General features: G+C 52.2%; 1 protein-coding gene and 1 long non-coding RNA gene across 13 annotated transcripts in view; one reads left to right on the plus strand and one right to left on the minus strand.

Annotated features, from left to right (window-relative positions):
* The window catches only part of GTF2IRD1 (GTF2I repeat domain containing 1), a 79,385-nt gene that overhangs the window by 21,180 nt on the left and 38,309 nt on the right, over positions 1 to 19,896 (plus strand). For 11 of the 12 annotated variants that reach the window (XR_009545037.1, XM_060173498.1, XM_060173502.1 and 8 more), the window contains exons 6-17: positions 832 to 1,121; positions 3,167 to 3,256; positions 5,115 to 5,198; positions 9,478 to 9,661; positions 12,119 to 12,144; positions 12,609 to 12,714; positions 14,581 to 14,618; positions 14,843 to 14,923; positions 16,404 to 16,493; positions 17,860 to 17,907; positions 19,089 to 19,154; positions 19,381 to 19,564. Coding sequence is in view for 11 of the 12 variants with exons in the window: in XM_060173498.1 (XP_060029481.1) it covers positions 832 to 1,121; positions 3,167 to 3,256; positions 5,115 to 5,198; positions 9,478 to 9,661; positions 12,119 to 12,144; positions 12,609 to 12,714; positions 14,581 to 14,618; positions 14,843 to 14,923; positions 16,404 to 16,493; positions 17,860 to 17,907; positions 19,089 to 19,154; positions 19,381 to 19,564 (1,287 nt within the window). In the remaining variant the exon portion in view is untranslated. The remainder of the gene's footprint in view (positions 1 to 831; positions 1,122 to 3,166; positions 3,257 to 5,114; positions 5,199 to 9,477; positions 9,662 to 12,118; positions 12,145 to 12,608; positions 12,715 to 14,580; positions 14,619 to 14,842; positions 14,924 to 16,403; positions 16,494 to 17,859; positions 17,908 to 19,088; positions 19,155 to 19,380; positions 19,565 to 19,896) is intronic. The other variant, XM_060173505.1, reaches the window with a different exon arrangement.
* LOC132533145 (uncharacterized) lies at positions 1,942 to 2,373 on the minus strand. The gene is made up of 2 exons (XR_009545043.1): positions 2,250 to 2,373; positions 1,942 to 2,059 (listed from the first exon to the last, which is right to left on the minus strand). It is a non-coding gene; the product is annotated as an uncharacterized LOC132533145 (long non-coding RNA).

Consider the following 19,896-nt stretch of genomic DNA (forward strand, 5'->3'; position numbering starts at 1 on the left):
ACTGCCTCTCCACCCTACCCCCCACAAAGGTGACCCACCTGGGAGAACACACACGTTGTGGTACAAGTGGACAGGTTCAAGCCCCCATCCTCACTACCACGTGGGTGTCTCTCCTTCACTCTCTGTCTCTGTGGCTCACCTTTATTTAGTGGGTAGAGAGAGAAGTTGAAAGAGGATGGGAGGGGCCTGGTGGTGGCACAGCTGATTGAGCACACATTACAGTGTGCAAGGACCCAGGTTTAAGCCCTCAGTCCCCATGCTCAACTCAGGCTGATGGCAACACTGGGAGTTGAACCTGAGACCTTGGAGTCTCAGGCATGTAAGTCTTTTTCGCAGAACCACTATGCTATCTTCCACCTTCAGTCTTGGTCTGTCTCTCACTTTCTTGTCTAGAGGAAATCGGGGAAAATTTTGGCTAGAGCAGTGCAGGCACTGAGCCCCAATGATAGCCCTGGTTTGCAGAATTGAAAAGAGAAAAGAAGGGGCCTGGCGGTAGCGCAGCGGGTTAAGCGCACGTGGTGCAAAGCACAAGGACCAGCGTAAGGATCCCAGTTTGAGCCCCTGGTTCCCTACCTGCAGGCACTGAGTCCCAGCAATAACCCTAGAGGCAAAAAAAAAAAAAAAAAAAGAAAAGAAAAGAAAAAAACCAGAAAAGAAAAGGAAAGGAAAAAGGGACTTGGGAACACAAGGTAGAGGGACAGGCCTGGGGTCCTTTGGGAGGTGGTCAACTAGGGTCCTGCGTCCTCACCCTGCTCTGGTCTTGGGGTAGAGATGGAATGGGGGGAGCACGAGGTAACAGGTCCTGCCCTCATGCCCCTGTCCCCTGCTCAGGCCTCCAGAGGACAGTGCTCGGGACTCCAAGGCCCTGGTGGAGCTCAACGGCCTGTCGCTGACCCCCAAGGGCACCCGGGACTGCAGCCTACACGGCCAGCCCCCCAAAGGCGTGCCCCCCGATCTGCCCCCACCCACCGCCACCTCGCTGCCCGGCTTCCTGCGCCCGGGCCTGGCCGCCCGAGAGCTCAAACAGGAGCCACCTGCCTGCCCACCAGCCCCCGGCGAGCTGGGCCGTCCCCTGCCCGAGCCCAAGGCCCCCGCCGCCCAGGACTTCCCTGAATGCTGTGGTAAGGGGCTGCTGTGGGGGCTCCGATCTGGGGGGTGGTGGTGGGGGGTCGGGCAGGGTACATCTTTCAGGTGGGGCAGCCTGGCTGGGACCCTCTGGGACCCTGAGATCCAGCTTGGGGAGCTGGGACAGACAGACCCCAGAGGGTCCCTGCAGGGAGCCATCAACACAGTTTATTGAGCACCTACTATGAGGCAGCTTAGGCTCCTTCTTGGGGGGTTTGGAATCACTGCTGCTCCACGGAGCCTCCCCCCCCCCCCCCGTAGAGATGACAGTGCCTGCTAGAAATGCATATTACCAGGCCCTGGCATGGGCGGGGGGGGGGGAGTTAGGTCTCCATCCCTAGGCCCCCAGGTCTCTCCCCTGTGTCAAGGTCGGGGACTGTTGTACAAATGTCCCCATTCAGGGTCTGGGGATGGTTCACCCATTAGAGCCACTAGAGTGCACACTTTCCCAAACACAGGACCTGGGTTCGAGCCCCAGGCACCTCATGGAAGAGAGAGCTTGCACAGAGATGGGGGGTGGGGGAGCTTCTCAAGTGGTGGTACCGTTCTGTGGAGTTTCTCTTCTCTCCCCTTCTCTGTTTCTCTCCCTCTCTCTCTCTCTCTCTCTCACACACACACACACACACACACAGATTAGCAAGGAGGGGAGTCTGCACCAAGCACCAAGGGGCCAGGCTGAGACACACTTGGCAGAACGTGTGTGAGGACCTAAGGACCTAGGTTCAAGCCCTTCAGTCCCCACCTGCAGCAGGGGGGGCTTCAGAAGTGATGGAGCAGTACTGCAAGTGTCTGCTTTGCTTTCTCTCTCTCTCTGTATCTCTGTCTCTGTCTCTCTCTCTGTCTCTCTCTCTCTCTCTCTGTGTTTGTGTGTGTGCCTTTATTACCACCAGGGCTATCATTGGGGGTCGGTGCCAGTACTAAGAATCCACTGCTTCTGGTGGCCATTTTTTCCTTTTATCCCCCCCCCCCTCTATTTTATTGGATAGGACAGAGAGAAATTGAGAGGATGGGGAGATAGAGAGACATCTGCCAACCTCCTTTACTGCTTGTGACACATCCCTTCTGCAGGTGGGGAGCAGGAGATTGAACCTGGTTCCTTGTGCATGGTAATGTGTGTGCTTAACTGGGTGTGCCACTGTCTGGTCCCACTCTGCCTCTTTTTTCCCTCTCTATCTCTCTGTTTCTCACCCACTATGAAAAAAAAAAGTGTGTGTGGGAGGGCTGGGTGGTGGCACACCTGATTGAGTGCACGTGCTACAATGTGCGAGGACCTGGGTTCAAGCCACCAGTCCCCACCTACAGAGGAAAGTTTCACAAGTGGTGAAGCAGTGCTGCAGGTCTCTCTCTCTCAAATTATTTTACTGTTGGATAGAGACAGAAATTGAGAGGGGAGGGAGGGGGATAGAGAGGAAGAGAGATAGAGAGACACCTGCAGCCCTGCTTCACCACTTGTGAAGCTTTCCCCCTGCAGGTGGGGACCAGGGGCTTTGAACCTACATTGTAGTGTGTGTGTGTGTGTGTGTGTGTGTGTGTGTGTGAAACCAGATGGGCTACCTGGAGTCTCCCCCTCTTCCTCTCAATTTCTGGCTGTCTCTATCCAATAAATAAATAAAGATAATAAAATAATTTAAAAAGAAGTTCCCAGGAATGGTGGAGTTGTGTAGGTACTGAACCCCAGTGATAACCCTGGTGGCAAAAATAAAAGAAAGCACCAAGTCCACCACTTGGCTCATAATACATGCTTGCAGGATATTCTCAGCATTGTCATTGGGAGAAGAGAATAGGGCAACAACCACCCCTCCCCCACCCCACAATGCATGGGCCTAGCAGGGGATAGAAACCACTGTCCCCTCTTATAAAAGGGACCCTCTGACCCCCTCCTCTCCCATGCCCCACTCAGAGCCGACACCATAGGATGTCTCAAAGCCCTGGTCAAGTTTGAGTGTCTGCCCGTTGGGCTCAGTTCTGGGGCCAGATTTGGGGACCCCCTGCTGGAAGATCTGCCCCCTCAGAACCCATCCCTCGCCTCTCCCTTGTCCAGGACAGAAGCCCCCGGGTCCTGGGGGGCCTCTCATTCAGAATGTTCACGCCTCCAAACGCATCCTCTTCTCCATCGTCCATGACAAGTCAGGTAGGGCCGCTGGGTCCGTGCGGGGTACGGGCGAGGGGTTGGGGGGGGCTTGCACCTACTGGGTGTTGGTGACAGCAGGGCGCAACAGCTGTGTGTACCACACTTGTGACTAAAGCCAGAGGGGCTTTCTGTGGGCCAGGTAGGTTAGGAGTGACTTCACAGGTGTTTCTGGCTCCAAGGGCAGCTGGGGCTGGCTGGGCTGTGCTCATCTGAAGGCTAGCCTGGGGCTTGGGGGCGGTAGACTGATGCTTCCTGCAGTGGCCTTCTCATGGCTGCTTGAGCTTCCTCCAGGACGGCAGCTGGTTTCCAGATGTCTGAGGCCTGGGGGGTGGGGGGTCAGCTGCCAGTGTCACCATCAGCCACCTATCAGGGCCCAGTGCTACTTCTCCCTCCCCATTTCTGTCTCTCTTCTCTTTTGGGGCAGACTAATCAGTGAGGATATATATATATATATATATATATATATATATATATATTTTTTTTTTTTTTTTTTTAATTATCTTCATTTATTTATTTGGATAGAGACAAATCAAGAGGGAAGGGGGTGAGAGACAGAGTGACACCTGCAGCCCTCTTCACCACTTGTGAAGTTTTCCCCCTGCAGGTGGGGGCCGGGCTCGAACCTGGGTCCTTGTGCACTGTAACGTGCGCTCAACCAGGTGCGCCTCCACCACCTGGCCCCTGAGGATATATTTTTTAAAGGAAAGAAAAGAGTGAGTATGCCCAGAGGTGGCTCAGTGGTGAATGCATTGGACTCTCAGGCATAAATCTTTTTTTTTTTTTTTAAAGCTTTGTTTATAAATGAGAAGATAGAACATACCAGGACCAGGCAGTGGCACACCTGGTTAAGTGCTCATGTTATAGGGCACAAGAGCCCGGGTGTGAGTCCCCGGTCCCCACCTGCAGGGGGAAAACTTCACGAGTGGAGAAGCAGGGCTGCAGGTATCTCTCTGTCTCTTTCCCACTCTATCTCCTCCTCTTCCTTAATCTCAATTTCTCTCTGTCTTTATCCAATAATAAATTAATAAACAGATATATATAGAGAGAGATAACATACCAGAGCATCACTCAGGACCTTATCTTTGGGAGCCCAGTACTTTATCCACTACGCCACCTCCCAGGTGGCTATGTTTTTTCTTTTTGTTTATAACAATTTTTTGTTTACTGACTTAATTAATTAGTTAATTATTATTTTTACCAAAGCACTGCTCAGCTCTGGATTATGGTGGTGTGAGGGATTGAACCTGGGACTTTGGAGCCTCAAGCAGGAGAGTCACTTTGCATAACCATTATCTACCCCCACCCATAATTCTTATTTATTTTTTATTATTTAGTTTGTTAGGGCAGAGAGAATTTGAGGAAAAGGGAGACAGAGAGGGAGAGAGACAGACAGACACCTGCAGCCCTGCTTCACCGCTTGTGAAGCTTCCCCCCAGCAGGTGGGGACCGGGGGCTTGAGCCCTGGGTCCTTGTAGGATATGTTCTCTACTGGGTGCACCGCCACCCGGCCCCTGTGTTAAAATGTTGATGAGGAAGAGCCCAATGCACTGCTCCCCTTGGACATGCACAGGGGGACTGAGCCGGGGCCCTCAGGCACGCAAGCCCTGTGCTCTAATGCTGAGCTGTTTCCCCCATCCCACTAACAGCAACCGGAAGTAGAGATTTTGGTGTTTCTGGGTGTGTCAGGTGGGACTCTGGATGCCTGAGACACAGGGTCAAGGTCTAGCCAGCTCTCCAGCTGCCTGTGTGTGTGGGGGGCAGAAGGGGCTAGGCCGGGTGGGCGGGGCGGGCCTGGAGCTCCTGGGAGCTTGGGGAGCACGGGGGCCGTGGACTCACCCCCCTCTCCGTGTGCTAATAGAGAAGTGGGACGCCTTCATCAAGGAGACCGAGGACATCAACACGCTGCGGGAGTGCGTGCAGATTCTCTTCAACAGCAGATATGGTGAGGGGGCGCTGACACCTTGCTCCCCCGAATCACCACACCGCCATGTGCCCCCTCACGTCCCACTGCATGGGGATGCTGGCAGCGTCACACACACACACACACACACACTGTCCCTGTTCTGTACCCCAGGGTGTGTGGAGAGCTGGGGGGGGCAGCTAGGAGCCCCATAAAAGTGGTTTGTGTGCAGGGGAGCCCCCTGAGACTCCACACCGAACCCCATCTGCCCCTGGGTGCCCTCCACCGGGATCCCCCTTCTCTGCTCTTTGGGGGTGAATCTGCATGTCGAGGCTTGCCCTCAGTCTGGTTCCCCCTGCCCTCCCCCTCAAGGCCCCCTAAGACCCAAGAGTTTCCTTCTGACCCACACTGGACTCAGACCTGGGGCAGGGGGTAGTGGGGGCCAGAGGGGTTCCTCCCTTTGGGCAGGCTTCCCCTCAAAAGCTAATTGTGGAAGATGGGGGTTGGAAGGGTATATCAGGAAGGGAGGGACTGAGGACCTGCCTCTATCCTGAAAGTTCTGTCAAGTCTTTTGTGTGCTTGAAATGGGCCTGTGTGGGGCAGAGGTAGATAGCATAATGGTTATGCATAACCAAACAGACTCTCTTGCCTGAGGCGCCAAAGTCTCAGGTTCTATTCCCCCCCCCCCCGCCCCCCCCCCCCGCCCCCCGCGCCACCCAAGCCAGAGCTGATCAGTGCTCTGGTAAAAAAAAATAATAAATGAAAGAAAAGAAAAGAAGAACCTGTGTGGGCCGGGAGACAGCACAATGGTTCTGCAAACAAACTCTCCTACCTAAAGTTCCATGGTCCCAGATTCAATCCCCAGCACCACCATCAGCCAGAGCTGTGCTCTGGGGAAAGAGAGAGAGGGAGATATGGGCAGTTGTTCACCTGGTAGAATGCACACATTACTATGTGCAAGGACCTAGGTTCAAGCCCCTGGCCCCCACCTGCAGGGGGAAAGCTTCACAAGTGGTGAAGCAGGGCTGCAGGTGTCTTTCTTTCTCTCTGTATATTTCCCCTCTCAATTTTTCTCTATCCTACCAAAATTTAAATATATAAACAGGAAAAAAAAAAATGCTGCTGGGAGCAGTGGATTCATTGTACAGGAACCAAGACCCAATGGTAACTCTAGTGGCAAAAAGAAAGAAAGAAAGAAAGAAAGACCTGGGAGTCCGGTGGTAGCACAGCGGGTTAAGCACACCTGCCGCGAAGCACCAGGACTGGCCTAAGGATCCCAGTTCGACCCCCCGGCTCCCCACCTGCAGGGGAGTCGCTTCACAAGCAGGTCTGCAGGTGTCTTATCTTTCTCTCCTCCTCTCTGTCTTCCCCTCCTCTCTAAATTTCTCTCTGTCCTATACAACAACAACAACATCAACAATAACTACAACAAAAAACTACAAGAGCAACAAAAGGGAATAAATAAATAAATTTTTTAAAAAAATAAATAAGAGAAAGAAAGAAAGACCTGTTATAAATAAAGAGATGATGACACTAGAGAACTTAGCTCATCAAGGAGCTGAGTGCTTTAACTGGCTCATTTAGCCGAAGTTCAAGCCCTGGCAGCACCATGACAAGGTGCTGTGGTATCATGAGAAGCTCCAACACTGTGGTATCTCTCCCTTTCTCTGTCTCTCTGTCTCTCCTTAATGTGAAAGGGCCTCGAGCTGTGAAATCATACCTGTACCAGGCTCATCCTCTGCGAATGACAGAACAGCAGATGACAGACACCCTGCAATCTCCAGTGATTTTACAGCTCCTACCATGGGAGTTGGTACAGGGCACCCCACCTGCCTTCCACCCTGAAGTCTATCTTCTCGAGTGCTCTGTGGTCCCCTCTCTACTAAGCCCTGCATCTGGGGCCCCCTTCCTTGGGCTGAAGCTTCCCCCCCTCCCCCCGCAGGCGGGGAACAGGGGCTTGAGCCCAGGTCCTTGTGCATGGTAATGTGTGAGCTCTACTGGGTGCGCCTCCACCGGGTACATTTTATTTTCAGGGTTTTTTTATCTTTATTTATTTATTGGATAAAGACCATCAGAAATCGAGGGGGAAAGGTGAGATAAAGATGAAGAGAGACAGAAAGACGCCTGAAGCCCTGCTTTACCACTCGCAGAGCTTCCCCCTGCAGGCTCGAATCTGGGTCCTTGTGCATTAGAACGTGTCCGCTCAACCAGGTGTGCCACCACCTGCCCCCCCATTAAAATTTTTTTAAATATTTATTTATTTTCCCTTTTGTTGCCCTTTTTTATTGTTGTGGTTGTTGTTATTGATGTCGTTGTTGTTGGATAGGACAGAGAGAAATAGAGAGGAGAGGAAGACAGAGGGAGAGAAAGACACCTGTAGACCAGCTTCACTGCCTGTGAAGTGACTCCCCTGCAGGTGGGGAGCCGGAGGCTCAAACTAGGATTCTTACACAGGTCCTTGCCCTTTGCGCCACGTGCACTTAACCCACTGCGCTACCGCCCGACTCCCCGCCCTACCATTTTTTTTAACAAAAAAGAAATGAGGGACATCCAGCTTTGGGGGTTTCCTTGGGGACCTGGGAAGAGGTTGAGGAGGGAGGAGGGACCAAGTACGGGACGGGACAGTCACACAGGCCCCTCTGTGCCCATTCCCTCAGCGGCTGGATTGGAGGGGACCCAGATTTACAGCCCCGGTGGTGCAGAGGGGTACTGAGTGTGGGGGGATGCTGTGACAGCTGCTGAGATTCCGAGGGTCTAATGTGACAACCAGCGAAGTGTGAATTCACAGCCCAGCTGGCTGCCAGAGCCACCCACACCCATGGGGCTGCATCTAAGGGAAAACAACATCAACGGTGTCTCCTAGTGGTGCGGGGGCCTGGAGAGAGCTGGGGTTCAAGGCCAGCCCACCCAGCTGCCCCACAGGAATCCTCAGCATAGGGAAGAGGTTGAGGACCCCGAGAGCCACCTTGTCCTGAGCCTTTCACAGGTGCTGGGGCAAGAGCTGATTGAAAATGCATCAGGAGAGAGCCATGCGGGGATGCGTCCAGTAGAGAACACGTGTCACCAAGGATCCAGGTTCCAGCCCCACTCCCCACCTGTAAGGGGGACGGTTTCACAAGTGGTGAAGCCGGTCTGCAGGAATCTCTCTCCCTATCTCCTCCTCACCTCTTATTTCTCTCTGTCCTATCAAATAAATATTTTTTTTTAAAAAAAAGGAGACAGAACACTAGGAGATACAGCTCACATGACCACACCCAAGGCTGTGGGTTTGATTACTGGCATCACATCTGACCTCCAGGCAGCGGTGTGCTGGTGTATCTCCTCTCTGTCTCTTTTGTTCTAAAAATAGTGACATCACTGAACTGCAATGGTAGCTTAGTTTTAGAGCCCAGGACATTTTAAGCCTGAGGCTCTGAGGTCCCAGGTTCAATCTCTAACTCTGCCATTCAGCAGAGATGAATGAGAGAGAATTCACCCAGTGGAGAGCACATGGTGTTATGTGTGAGTCTTACGTTTAAGCCAGAGTTGAGTCTCTCTCTCTCTCTTGTTCTCATTCAATTAAGTAAATAGTGTTTTTGTTTGTTTTTTTAAACCAGAGCACTGCACTGATTTGGCTTATGGTGGTTCAGGGGACTGAACCTTGGATTTTGGAGCCTCTGGCATGAGAGTCTCTTTGAAGAACCATTATGCTATCTACCCTCGCCCAGTAAATAAGTTTTTTAAAAACATTTTATTTGCTTTTCTAAATTTTATCTTTATTATTTTTTTATTGGATAGAGACAGCCAGAAATTGGGAAGGAAGGGGGTGATAGAGAGGGAGACAGAGACACCTGCAGCCCTGCTCTACCACTCGAAGAGCTTTCCCCTTGCAGGTGGGGATCAGGGGCTCGAACCCAGGTTCTTGAGCATTGTGACATGTGCACTCAACCAGGTGCACCACTGCCCGGTTCTCATTTTCTTTTAATGAGAGAGATACAGCGACAGAGTCCAGAGCCCTGCTCAGTTCTGCTTGATGGTGACCGATGCCAGGGATTGAACCTGGGATCTTAGAGCCTCAGGCAGGATAGTCTTTTGCAGAACCACTTTGCTGTCTCCCCACCCATAAACACACTTATATAAAAGAAGAAATAGCAGGGAGGCCGGGGAGGAGTTAGACTGACGATGGAGCATTTGAGTGAAGACTTGAGGAGGGAGGGATTTGGAAGGAGAAGTAGCAGCTTTTGTGTAGAGAGCGCAGGTTCAAAGGCCCTGGGGCAGGTTGCATCAGGCTGTAGTGGGGGCCACAGCCCCCTGGTGCTCAGCCCTCCTGGGGCTTTCACAGCGGAGGCCCTGGGCCTGGACCACATGGTCCCTGTGCCCTACCGGAAGATCGCCTGTGACCCCGAGGCTGTGGAGATCGTGGGCATCCCGGACAAGATTCCCTTCAAGCGGCCCTGCACCTACGGGGTCCCCAAGCTGAAGCGGATCCTGGAGGAACGTCACGCCATCCACTTCATCATCAAGAGGTAGGCTGAGAGCCGTTTTGTGCCCATGGAGGAAAGGAGGGCCTGGTAGAGCATACACATTACATTACAGTGTGCAAGGACTCAGGTGCAAGCCTCCAGTCCCCATCTGCAGGAAGGGAAGCTTCATGAGCGGTGGAGCATGGCTACAGTTGTCTATCTCCTCCACCTCTCTCAAATTCTGTCTGTCCTTTGAAATATAAGCAAAGCAATTTTATTTTGTAAATGAGAGAGAGTGAGAGAGGGGACCAGAGAGGTGGTTCAGCAGGTGTGGAATATCAACCTTAACATTAAGAAAAAAAAATTTTCTAAAGAGGCTAGGCAGTGGCGCATCTGATTAAGGGCACACATTACAGTGCACAAGGACCCAAGTTCAAGTCCCTGGTCTCCACCTGCAGGGAGGAAGCTTCACAAGTAGTGAAGCAGGGCTGCAGGTGTCTCTCTGTCCCTCCCCCTCCTCTCAATTTCTCTGCCTCTATCCAATAGAGAATAAACAAAAATATTTTTTAAATATGTTATTAGAGGGGTGGGCAGTGGCACACTTGGTTAAGCACACACATTACCGTGCATAAGGGCCTGTATTCAAAGCCCTTGGTCCCCACCTACAGGGGGGAGGTTTCCTGAGTGGTGAAGCAGAGCTGCAGGTATCTCTCTGTCCTTTTGCCTCTCTATCTCTCTTTCCCTCTTAATTTCTCTCTGTCCCATCTAATAAAAATAGAAAAAGAGGGAATCGGGTGGTAGCACAGTGGGTTAAGCACACGTGGCGTAAAGTGCAAGGACCGGCGTAAGGATCCCAGTTCGAGCCCCTGGCTCCCCACCTGCAGAGGAGTCGCTTCACAATCGATGAAGCAGGTCTGCAGGTGTCTATCTTTCTCTCCCCCTCTTTGTCTTTCCCTCCTCTCTCCATTTCTCTCTGTTCTATTCAACAACAACGACATCGATAACAACAATAACTACAATAAAACAACAAGGGCAACAAAAGAGAATAAGTAAATAGATAAATATAAAAAAATAAAGAAGGGAAAAAATGGTTGCCAAGAACAGTGGAATTGTAGTGCCAACATCAAGCCCCAGCAACTCTGGTAGAAATTAAAAAATATTTAGGGGCTAGGCAGTGGCACTCCTTGTTAAGCATGCACACTGTACAGTGTGCAAGGACCCAAGTTCAAGGGACTCAGCTCACCTGTCACCAAGATCCCTGCACAGTCATGCCGACTGGCATCCTCCCTCTTGCCCCAACTCTGCCCTGTCTCCTCTGACAAGTGCCCTGGTTTGCATGGAGTCAGATTGGCTTGTTTCTTTATCATCTCTTTATACTGGCTCGTTCATCTGTTAACTTGCCATCTACCTGTGAGAGAAGCTATCCCGTACTTCGCTTGTGCTCCCGAGCTGACTTCACAAGCAGCATCGCCTCTAGTTCTGTCTGTCTCATCCTGAGCTGCCTGGTGGCATCTTTTTTCATGACTGAGTAGTAGTCTTTTTTTCCATTGCCTCCAGGGTTATCACTGGGGCTCTATGTAGTCACTGTGAATCCACTGCTCCTGATGGCCTTTCCCCCCCCCCCCATTTTATTGGATATGACAGAAAAAAAGTGGGGAGGAGGAGATAGAAAGGAAGAGGGGGAGTCGGGCTGTAGCGCAGCGGGTTAAGCGCAGGTGGCGCAAAGCACAAGGTCGGCATAAGGATCCCGGTTCGAGCCCCCGGCTCCCCACCTGCAGGGGAGTCGCTTCACAGGCGGTGAAGCAGGTCTGCAGGTGTCTATCTTTCTCTCCTCCTCTCTGTCTTCCCTTCCTCTCTCCATTTCTCTCTGTCCTATCCAACAACGACGACAACAACAATAATAACTACAACAATAAAACAACAAGGGCAACAAAAGGGAATAAATAAATAAAATAAATATTTTTTAAAAATTTATAAAAAAAAAAGGAAGAGAGAAAGATAGACACTTGCAGACCTGCTTCACTGCTTGTGAAGCGACACCCCCCCCCCGCAGGTGGGGAGCTGGGGGATCAAACCAGGATCCTTGCATGGGTCCTTATGCTTCATACTATCTGTGCTTAACCAGGTGTACCACCGCCTGCCACCCCCCCCCCAATAGTGTTCTATTGGTTCTCACACAACTTCTTTGTTCTGTCATCTGTGGTCCTGATCTCCCAAAATGACTCTGGTTCTGTGGAGTCTCCTCAGACCCCCATTGGCATCTGCAACACACGGTGGGGTTCCCACACGCCACCCTGCATGGCTGGGACATGGGGACACAGTACTTGTGCCATCACTGATGACCCATGGGGTGTAGGGTGACAGACTGCTTTAGGGACCTTGGGCAGCAGTGCAGCTGGGACTGAAGTGACCAGTGAGTCACAGAGGAGACCTGCAGGCTGGCTCCCTGAGCCCCAGGGGTGGGGGAGCCCCCAGGCTGACCTCCATGCTCACCTCTCACCCCATCTCCTTTCTCCCCAGGATGTTTGATGAACGGATTTTCACAGGTGCGTGTGAATTCTCAATCCCCAAGCTGCCACCACAGACCCCTGTTCTCTGGAACCTAGCCCCCCCCAGGGGACCTTCTGTACCCCAAGACTATGAGTCACTGAGATAGCCTTTCAGGATGGGGGGGGTCCCCTGAAAGGCTCTGTGCTGGGTAGTAATAGGTGCCAAGTTCCGTGTTGGTGCAGCTCTCTAGGGAAGTGGGTTCTGCTCTCACCTTGAACCTGGGCCTGGGAACCCTGGGCCCTGGCTGAAGACCCCAATGGGGGGCCCACAGTCCAGGCTATAAGTAGCAGGTAAGTTCCAGGAGGCAGAGGCTATGGGAGCTGCATCCTGAGTCCAGTATCTTCCTGAGCTGTGGGGAGGGGGACTCCCCAGATGGAAGTCTGGGAGGCATTACCTTGACTGCCCTCCACACACACACATACACACACACACAAAAAAAAAAAAAAAACTCTCCACCCAGGGAACAAATTTACCAAAGATCCCACAAAGCTGGAGCCTGCCAGCCCGCCTGAGGACACCTCTGCTGAGGGCTCACGTGCCACCCTGGAGCTGGGGGTGCCTGCCCGGTGAGTTCCCCTCACACAATTCCCTACACTGACAGCCTCACCCAGGGCCCTCCCTGAGCACTTGCCCTCCTGGGTCTGGGGTAATCCAGGGGACAGAGACAGAGAATAGAGGGGCCAAGAGACAGTTCATGCAGAACATGGAAGCACTGGGTGGCAGGGGGAAAGAGTTCCATGGATGGCAGGACAAGGTTGTAGCAAGGCACAGCACCCTGGGAGCCCCATGGATGGTGGAGCAGGACTGTGTGTGGAGGGGTCGTCTCTCCTCTCTCAGCACCATGGATGGCACCCTGGGAGCTCCATGGAGGGTGGAGCAGGGCTGTGGGGTCTCTTCTCTCTCAGCACCATGGACAGCACCCAGGGAGCTCCATGGAGGGTGGAGCAGGGCTGTGAGTTCTCTCTCAGCACCACGGACAGCACCCAGAGAGTCCCATGGATGGTGGAGCAGGGCTGTGAGTTCTCTCTCAGCACCACGGACAGCACCCAGAGAGTCCCATGGATGGTGGGGCAGGGCTGTGGGGTCTCTCCTCTCCTTTCTGTATGTTATCTTTTATTTCTCTCTTCTTCATAGAGACAGAAACTGAGATGGAATGTGCAAATATTGAGAAAGAGAGAGACAGACACACACACACACACATTTGCATCACTATTTCACCTCTCATGAATCTTCCCCATCTGCAGGTGGGGAGTGGGGGTTGAACCTGGCTTCTTGCACATGGTAATCTGAGTGCTTAACTGGGTGGACCAGTTATTCTCTCTCAAAATAAATCAACAGGGAGTCGGGCTGTAGCTCAGCGGGTTAAGCGCAGGTGGCGCAAAGCACAAGGTCGGCATAAGGATCCCGTTTCAAGCCCCCGGCTCCCCACCTGCAGGGTAGTCGCTTCACAAGTGGTGAAGCAGGTCTGCAGGTGTCTATGTTTTTCTGCCCCTCTCTGTCTTCCCCTCCTCTCTCCATTTCTCTCTGTCCCATCTAACAACGACAACATCAATAACAATAATAACCACAACAACAATGAAGGACAACAAAAGAGAAAATAAATAAATAAAATATTTAAAAATAAATCAATCAATCAACAATTTAAAAAATCCATTAAATCAGGGCTGGCAAAATAGCTCTCCTGGATAATGCTACTGCTTTGCCATGTAAGCAACCCAAGTTTGAATCTGGCCACCACTGCATTGAAGGGAGATTTAGTGCTGTGGTGTCTCTCTCTCTCTCTCTCTCTGTCTGCCATTTTCTCTGTCTGAGAAAGGAAATTGAAGCATGAAAAAACAAGATCATTTTTCAAAGAGAGGCAGGACTAGGAGAATAGAGGCTCTTCCCCTTCCCTCTTGGGGTCTTGGTTGGCAGGGAAGGGAGCTGATTGGGGCGGGGGGTGTGGTTCTGGCTTCTCTCTTAAGCCTCTGCCCTTAGGCCCAGCCCTCAGCCTGTGGACTATCCCCCATCACCAAGCCTGCCCGCTTGGGTCTATTCACACCAGAGCCCTCACGTTCAGCCCATAGGTCCAAAGGAGCGAGGTTGGGGGGTGGGGAGAGCTAGCCTACGCATTCATGGAACTAAGCACCCCTATGCCTTTGCCCCCAAACCCCTTCCCAGACTGCTAGACCCCCTTTCAGGCCAGTGGCCCCTGCAGCTCTGGAGCTCCTCCACAGACACTGGATCACCCTCCCCGCTCCCCTGCTACGTGACAGTTGCAGACTGGGCCGATCTAGGCACTCCCACCAGTGGGGATCCACTCAGCTCACCTCCTTTCTCTTAACAGTCAAGGGAAGCCAGGTGACTGGTGTCCAGGGAGACAGGAATTGGGGGTCCTGGGGGTGTGTAGAGCCTCTTCCTGCCTGTGTCACCTCTCCACTTCCTCCCTGCAGGTCAGACAAAAGCAGCCTCTTGGACGACTGTGGACCAGGTGAGGAGGGGGGGGGGCGGCTAGCTTCCTTGTGCCCCCATATTCACTCTGGGGGATCCCCTGTCAGCCAGGTCTCAGTTGGACGGCTCCCCCACCTCCCCAGGTCTGGATAGGAACCTGGAGGTAGACCTGAATCTCCCTGAACCAGCTCACTCCCAAGTCACAGCTGGAGAATATTCTAGAAGGATTCATCCTGACCAGATCCCTTGTTTCCTCCCCTTCAGGGACCTCCGGGGAGCTGGGTGGCTTGAGGCCTATCAAAATGGAGCCCGAGGATCTGGACATCATCCAGGTGACCATCCCAGGTAAGAGACAAAGGCAGAGTGCAAGAAATAAAGCCTTATGACTTCACCAATGAGTCCTAGAACCTCACCTCTCCAGAGCCCTACCTGACTAGGGAAAAACAGAAACAGGCTGGGGGTATAGATCGACCTGCCGAAGCCCATGTCCAGTGCAGAAGCAATTACAGAAGCCAGACCTCCCACCTTCTGTACCCCATAATGATCCTGGGTCCATGCTCCCAGAGGGATAAAGAATAGGGAAGCTTCATAAACAACAAGGGCAACAAAAGGGAAAAAAATAACCTTGTGGAGCAGTGGATTCATAGTGCAGGCACTGAGTCCCAGCGATAACCCTGGAGGCAAAAAAACAAAAAATAGGAAAGCTTCCAATGGAGGGAATGGGACATGGAACTCTGGTGTTGGGAACTGTGTGGAATTGTACCCCTCTTATCCAACAACCTTGTCAATCATTATTAAATCACTAATAAAGCAGAAAGAAAGCCTTTCCTGGGAGTCGGGCGGTGGCACAGTGGGTTAAGTGCACGTGGTGCAAAGCGCAGGGACCGGCGTAAGGATCCCAGTTCGAGCCCCCAGCTCCCCACCTGCAGGGGAGTCGCTTCACGGGTGGTGAAGCAGGTCTGCAGGTATCTATCTTTCTCTCCCCTCTCTCTCTGTCTTCCCCTCCTCTCTCCATTTCTCTCTGTCCTATCCAACAACAAAGCAACGTCAATAATGGCAATAATAACCGCAACGAGGCTGCAACAACTAGGGCAACAAAGAGGGGGAAAGATGGCCTCCAGGAGCGGTGGATTCATGGTGCAGGCACCGAGCCCAGCAATAACCCTGGAGGAAAGAAAAAAAAAAAAGCCTTTCCCTTTATTTTAATTTTTTAATTATTTATTTATTTATTTTGCCTCCAGAGTTATCACTGGGGCTTGGTGCCTGCACTATGAATCCACTGCTCCTGGAGGCTATTTTTTTCCTTTTTTTTTTTTTTTTTTGCCCTTGTTTATTGTTTTATAGGACAGAGAGAAATCAAGAGGACAGGAAAACAGAGGGAGGAGAGAAAGACAGACACCTGCAGCCTTGCTTCACCACTTGTGAAGCTTTCCCCCTGCAGGTGGGGACCAGGATCTTGAATCTGGGTCCTTAATGCACTGTAATATGGGAACATAACCAGTTGAGCCACCGCCTGTCCCCAAGCCTTTCCCTTTTGCAACAGTAACAACAACAAAAGAAGCTGGAGGAAAGACAGTGGGATAAGAACTAGCAGAGTGTGAGTCCAGGTTCCCAGCCCAGGGTCTCTGTCTCCAGCTCTGTGGAGTAGGGGGTGGCCTTGGCCGCTGAGATCCCTCCTCCCCACTCCTTACCCCTCCTTCCTCGGCCGCCTGGGCTCTGCCTTGTGGTGGAATCCAGCTTCGTCCAGTTGGGTCCTTCCTGTCTGGGCGCTGGGATGGGTGGGACAGACAGAGGGCACCCTTGTCATTTGAGGCTCTGTCCCCAGACCCATCGCCAGCCACCGAGGAGATGACAGACTCCGTGACGGGGCACCTGCCCTCAGAAGATTCCGGTTATGGGATGGAGATTCTGACTGGTATGAGATGGGCTGAGAACAGGGCCTTGTGCATTGTAACTGGTGTGCCACTGCCTGGCCCCTTTTTAATTTTTTTAAAAAATATTTCTATTTATGGGAGTTGGGCGGTAGCACAGCAGGTTAAGCACACATGGTGCAAAGTGCAAGGACCGGTTAAGGATCCTGGTTCGAGCCCCCGGCTCCCAACCTGCAGGGGAGTCGCTTCACAGGCGGTGAAGCAGGTCTGCAAGTGTCTATCTTTCTCTCCCCCTCTTTTACTTCCCCTCCTCTCTCCATTTCTCTCTGTCCTTTCCAACAACAATGACATCAATAACAACAATAACTATAACAATAAAAAACAACAAGGGCAACAAAAGGGAATAAATAAATATTAAAAAAAGAAAATTCACTATTTAAAAAAATATTTCTATTTATTTATTGTTGGATAGAGACAGAGAGAAATTGAGAGGGGAAGATAGGGAAAGAGACAGAGAGATGCCTGCAGACCTGCTTCACTGCTTATGAAGCTTCTTCCCTGCAGGTGGGGACCTGGGGCTTGAACCTGGGTCCTTGTGGTAGTTTTTTTTTTTTCCCCCAGCAGGGTTATCACTGGGGCTTGGTGCCAGCACTACAAATCCACTGCTTCCCCCCCCTTTTTTTTCCCTTTCTATTTTATGTGATAGGACAGAGAGAAATTGTAGAGGGGAGATAGAGAGAGAGAGGGAAAGAGATACCTGTAGCCCTGTTTCACCTCTCATGAAGCTTCCCCCTTACAGGTGGAGAACAGGCCTCAAACCCAGGCCCTTGCCCATAGTAACGTGTACACTCAACCAGCTGTGCCACTGCCCAACCCCCGATCTAGTATCTTTGAGACATACTTATTGCAGCCCGGAAGTGGACACAGTGGATGCAGAGTTGGACTTTCAAGCATGAGGTCCTGAGTGTTGCATGTGCCAGACTGATGCTCTGTTTCTCCCTCTTTCTTAACTATTTATGAGAAAGAGGGAGAGAGAGAGAGAGGACCAGGCCATCACTCTGGAGGACATCACCAGCCTCAGGGCTGGGACCCAGCAAGTATTGGCCAAATTGCACCGTCCCCCTGGTGGCGGCGGGCTCAACCTGCAGGCTAAGTGTTCATGCACTGTGACACACTCACCTGGTGTTGTCCTTCTGAAGCTACAGAGCCTGGGCTGGGGCCTGGAACAAGCTAGCAAGTGCAGAAGGAAAAGACAGAGTATACGGGGCTGGGGACAGGTCCTGCCTGGTGTCACGGGGTGTGTGACCTCTGAGCCTGCCCTCCTTGTGTGGAGGTGAGCACGGGGCAAATGGACACAAGGTTGACAGGAGCTGCTGTGATTCCCACCCACCATGCTCTGTTCTCTTGCAGACAAAGTCCCCAGCGAGGACCCACGGCCGGAGGAGAGGCCCCCAGAGGGTGAGGATAGTGCTTCTGCCTCCTTTCTTTGCCCTGCCCAAGACACAGCTCAAGGGGGAGGGGCTTGGGGCCTTTTGAGGTGGGAATAAGATAAAGATGTGTTTTCTAGAATGGGGAAAGAAAAACCCCCACCCCCCACACACCCAAGGTCTCCAGTGTAGGGACAACCAGCTCTTCCCAAGTGTGGGGAACTCAAGATGACAATTGTTTTTAGTGTGTTTGTTTGTTTGTTTGTTTGTTTTCCCTTTTGTCACCCTTGTTTTTCTTTTTTTAATGTTGTTGTAGTTATTGTTGTTATTGATGTCATCGTTGTTAGATAGGACAGAGAGAAATGGAGAGAGGAGGGGAAGACAGAGAGGGAGAGAAAGACAGACACCTGCAGACCTGCTTCACCGCCTGGGAAGTGACTCCCCTGCAGGTGGGGAGCCGGGGGCTCGAACTTGGATCCTTACACCGGTCCTTGCGCTTCACACCACCTGCGCTTAACCCGCTGCGCCACCGTCCAACTAACTCCCTTTGTGTGTTTTTTGTTTGTTTGTTCTCTTTTCTTTCTTTCACCAGTGTTATCACTGGGGCTCAGTGCCTGCAGCACCTGGTGGCTATGTTTTCCATTTATTTTTATTTTGTTGTTGTTGCTTGCTTTTGGTGTTGTTTGATAGGACAAAAAGAAATTGAGAAGAGAGGGGGAGACAACGAGAGAGAAAGACAGATACCTGTAGACCTGCTGGTGGCCTTTTTTTTCCTTTTTGACAGAGAGAAGTTGATAAGAAGGGGGAAGTTGAGGAGGGAGACGGAGACACTTGCAGCCTTGCTCCACCACTCGTGAAGCTTCCCCCCACCCTGCAGTTGTGGGCTGGGGCTCGAACCTGGGTCCTCCACTGGTTTTTATACACTCCCTCCTTCTTTCTGGGCAGGCTGGATAGGGTCTGAGCTCGGTTTTCCAGAGCTTGCAGGATTTCAGCCCTCTGGCTTAAACTCCTTGGTCCAGCTGATTTCACAAGCAGGTGTTTGGACCTACGGAGGTCCAGAGGGAGCTGATTCAGAGCAAGATGCTGGCCTGTCACTCATTCCAAGCCCCTGAGCAGGGGTCTCCCTTGGTGCCTGCCCAGCTGGGCTCTGAGCTGATCTGCAGGATGCCACCACCTCCAGGGAGACCCACCTGACTGCCTTTTGCCTTCCAGACAGCCACGGCGACATGATCCGGCCCCTGAGGAAGCAAGTGGAGCTGCTCTTCAACACGAGATACGGTGAGCGGGGACCACATGAGGGAAACTGAGGCACTGCTGTGAAGCCCTGCCTGCTCTGGGGGCCCCAGATTGTCACTGCAAATTAGGGGAGGGGAGACCTTTTCCCTCCCAGCCAGGCAGGGCTGGGCCGAGAGCCGGTTCCCTGCAGACGTGGGGTGCTGGGCTGGAGGCCCGTGACCCTCCCCCGCCCCCAAAGCTAGGTCCCTGAGCCTCTGTGTCCCCGCAGCCAAGGCCATCGGCACCTCAGAGCCTGTCAAGGTCCCCTACTCCAAGTTCCTCATGCACCCTGAGGAGCTGTTCGTGGTGGGGCTGCCCGAGGGCATCTCCCTGCGAAGACCCAACTGCTTTGGCATTGCCAAGCTCCGCAAGATCCTGGAGGCCAGCAACAGTATCCAGTTTGTCATCAAGAGGTAAGGCTGGCTCCCCTGGGTGTGGTGGGGGGATGAGGGGCCCACCCAACAACAGCCTCCAGTCACCAGCTTCCTCTTCAGACTTGTCTTCTATGGGGCTTGAGGGAATGAACCCAGGGCCATATGCATGCCTGATTTTGATCTAGGAGAGAGAGAAAGAAGGAGCTTCCTCTGGTGTCATAGGATCTCCCATGTGGTGCTGGGGCTAAGGCCCTCCCAGTGAGCTATCTTTCTGACCTCCCCCTCATTTTTTTTTTAATCCTGAAAAACTTACTTGCCTTCTCCCTCTCTTTTTCTTTCCTGTTTTATTTTACCAGAGCATCACTCTGGCA

The sequence above is a fragment of the Erinaceus europaeus genome, chromosome 15, assembly GCF_950295315.1.
Source record: "Erinaceus europaeus chromosome 15, mEriEur2.1, whole genome shotgun sequence".
Lineage (NCBI taxonomy): Eukaryota > Metazoa > Chordata > Mammalia > Eulipotyphla > Erinaceidae > Erinaceus > Erinaceus europaeus.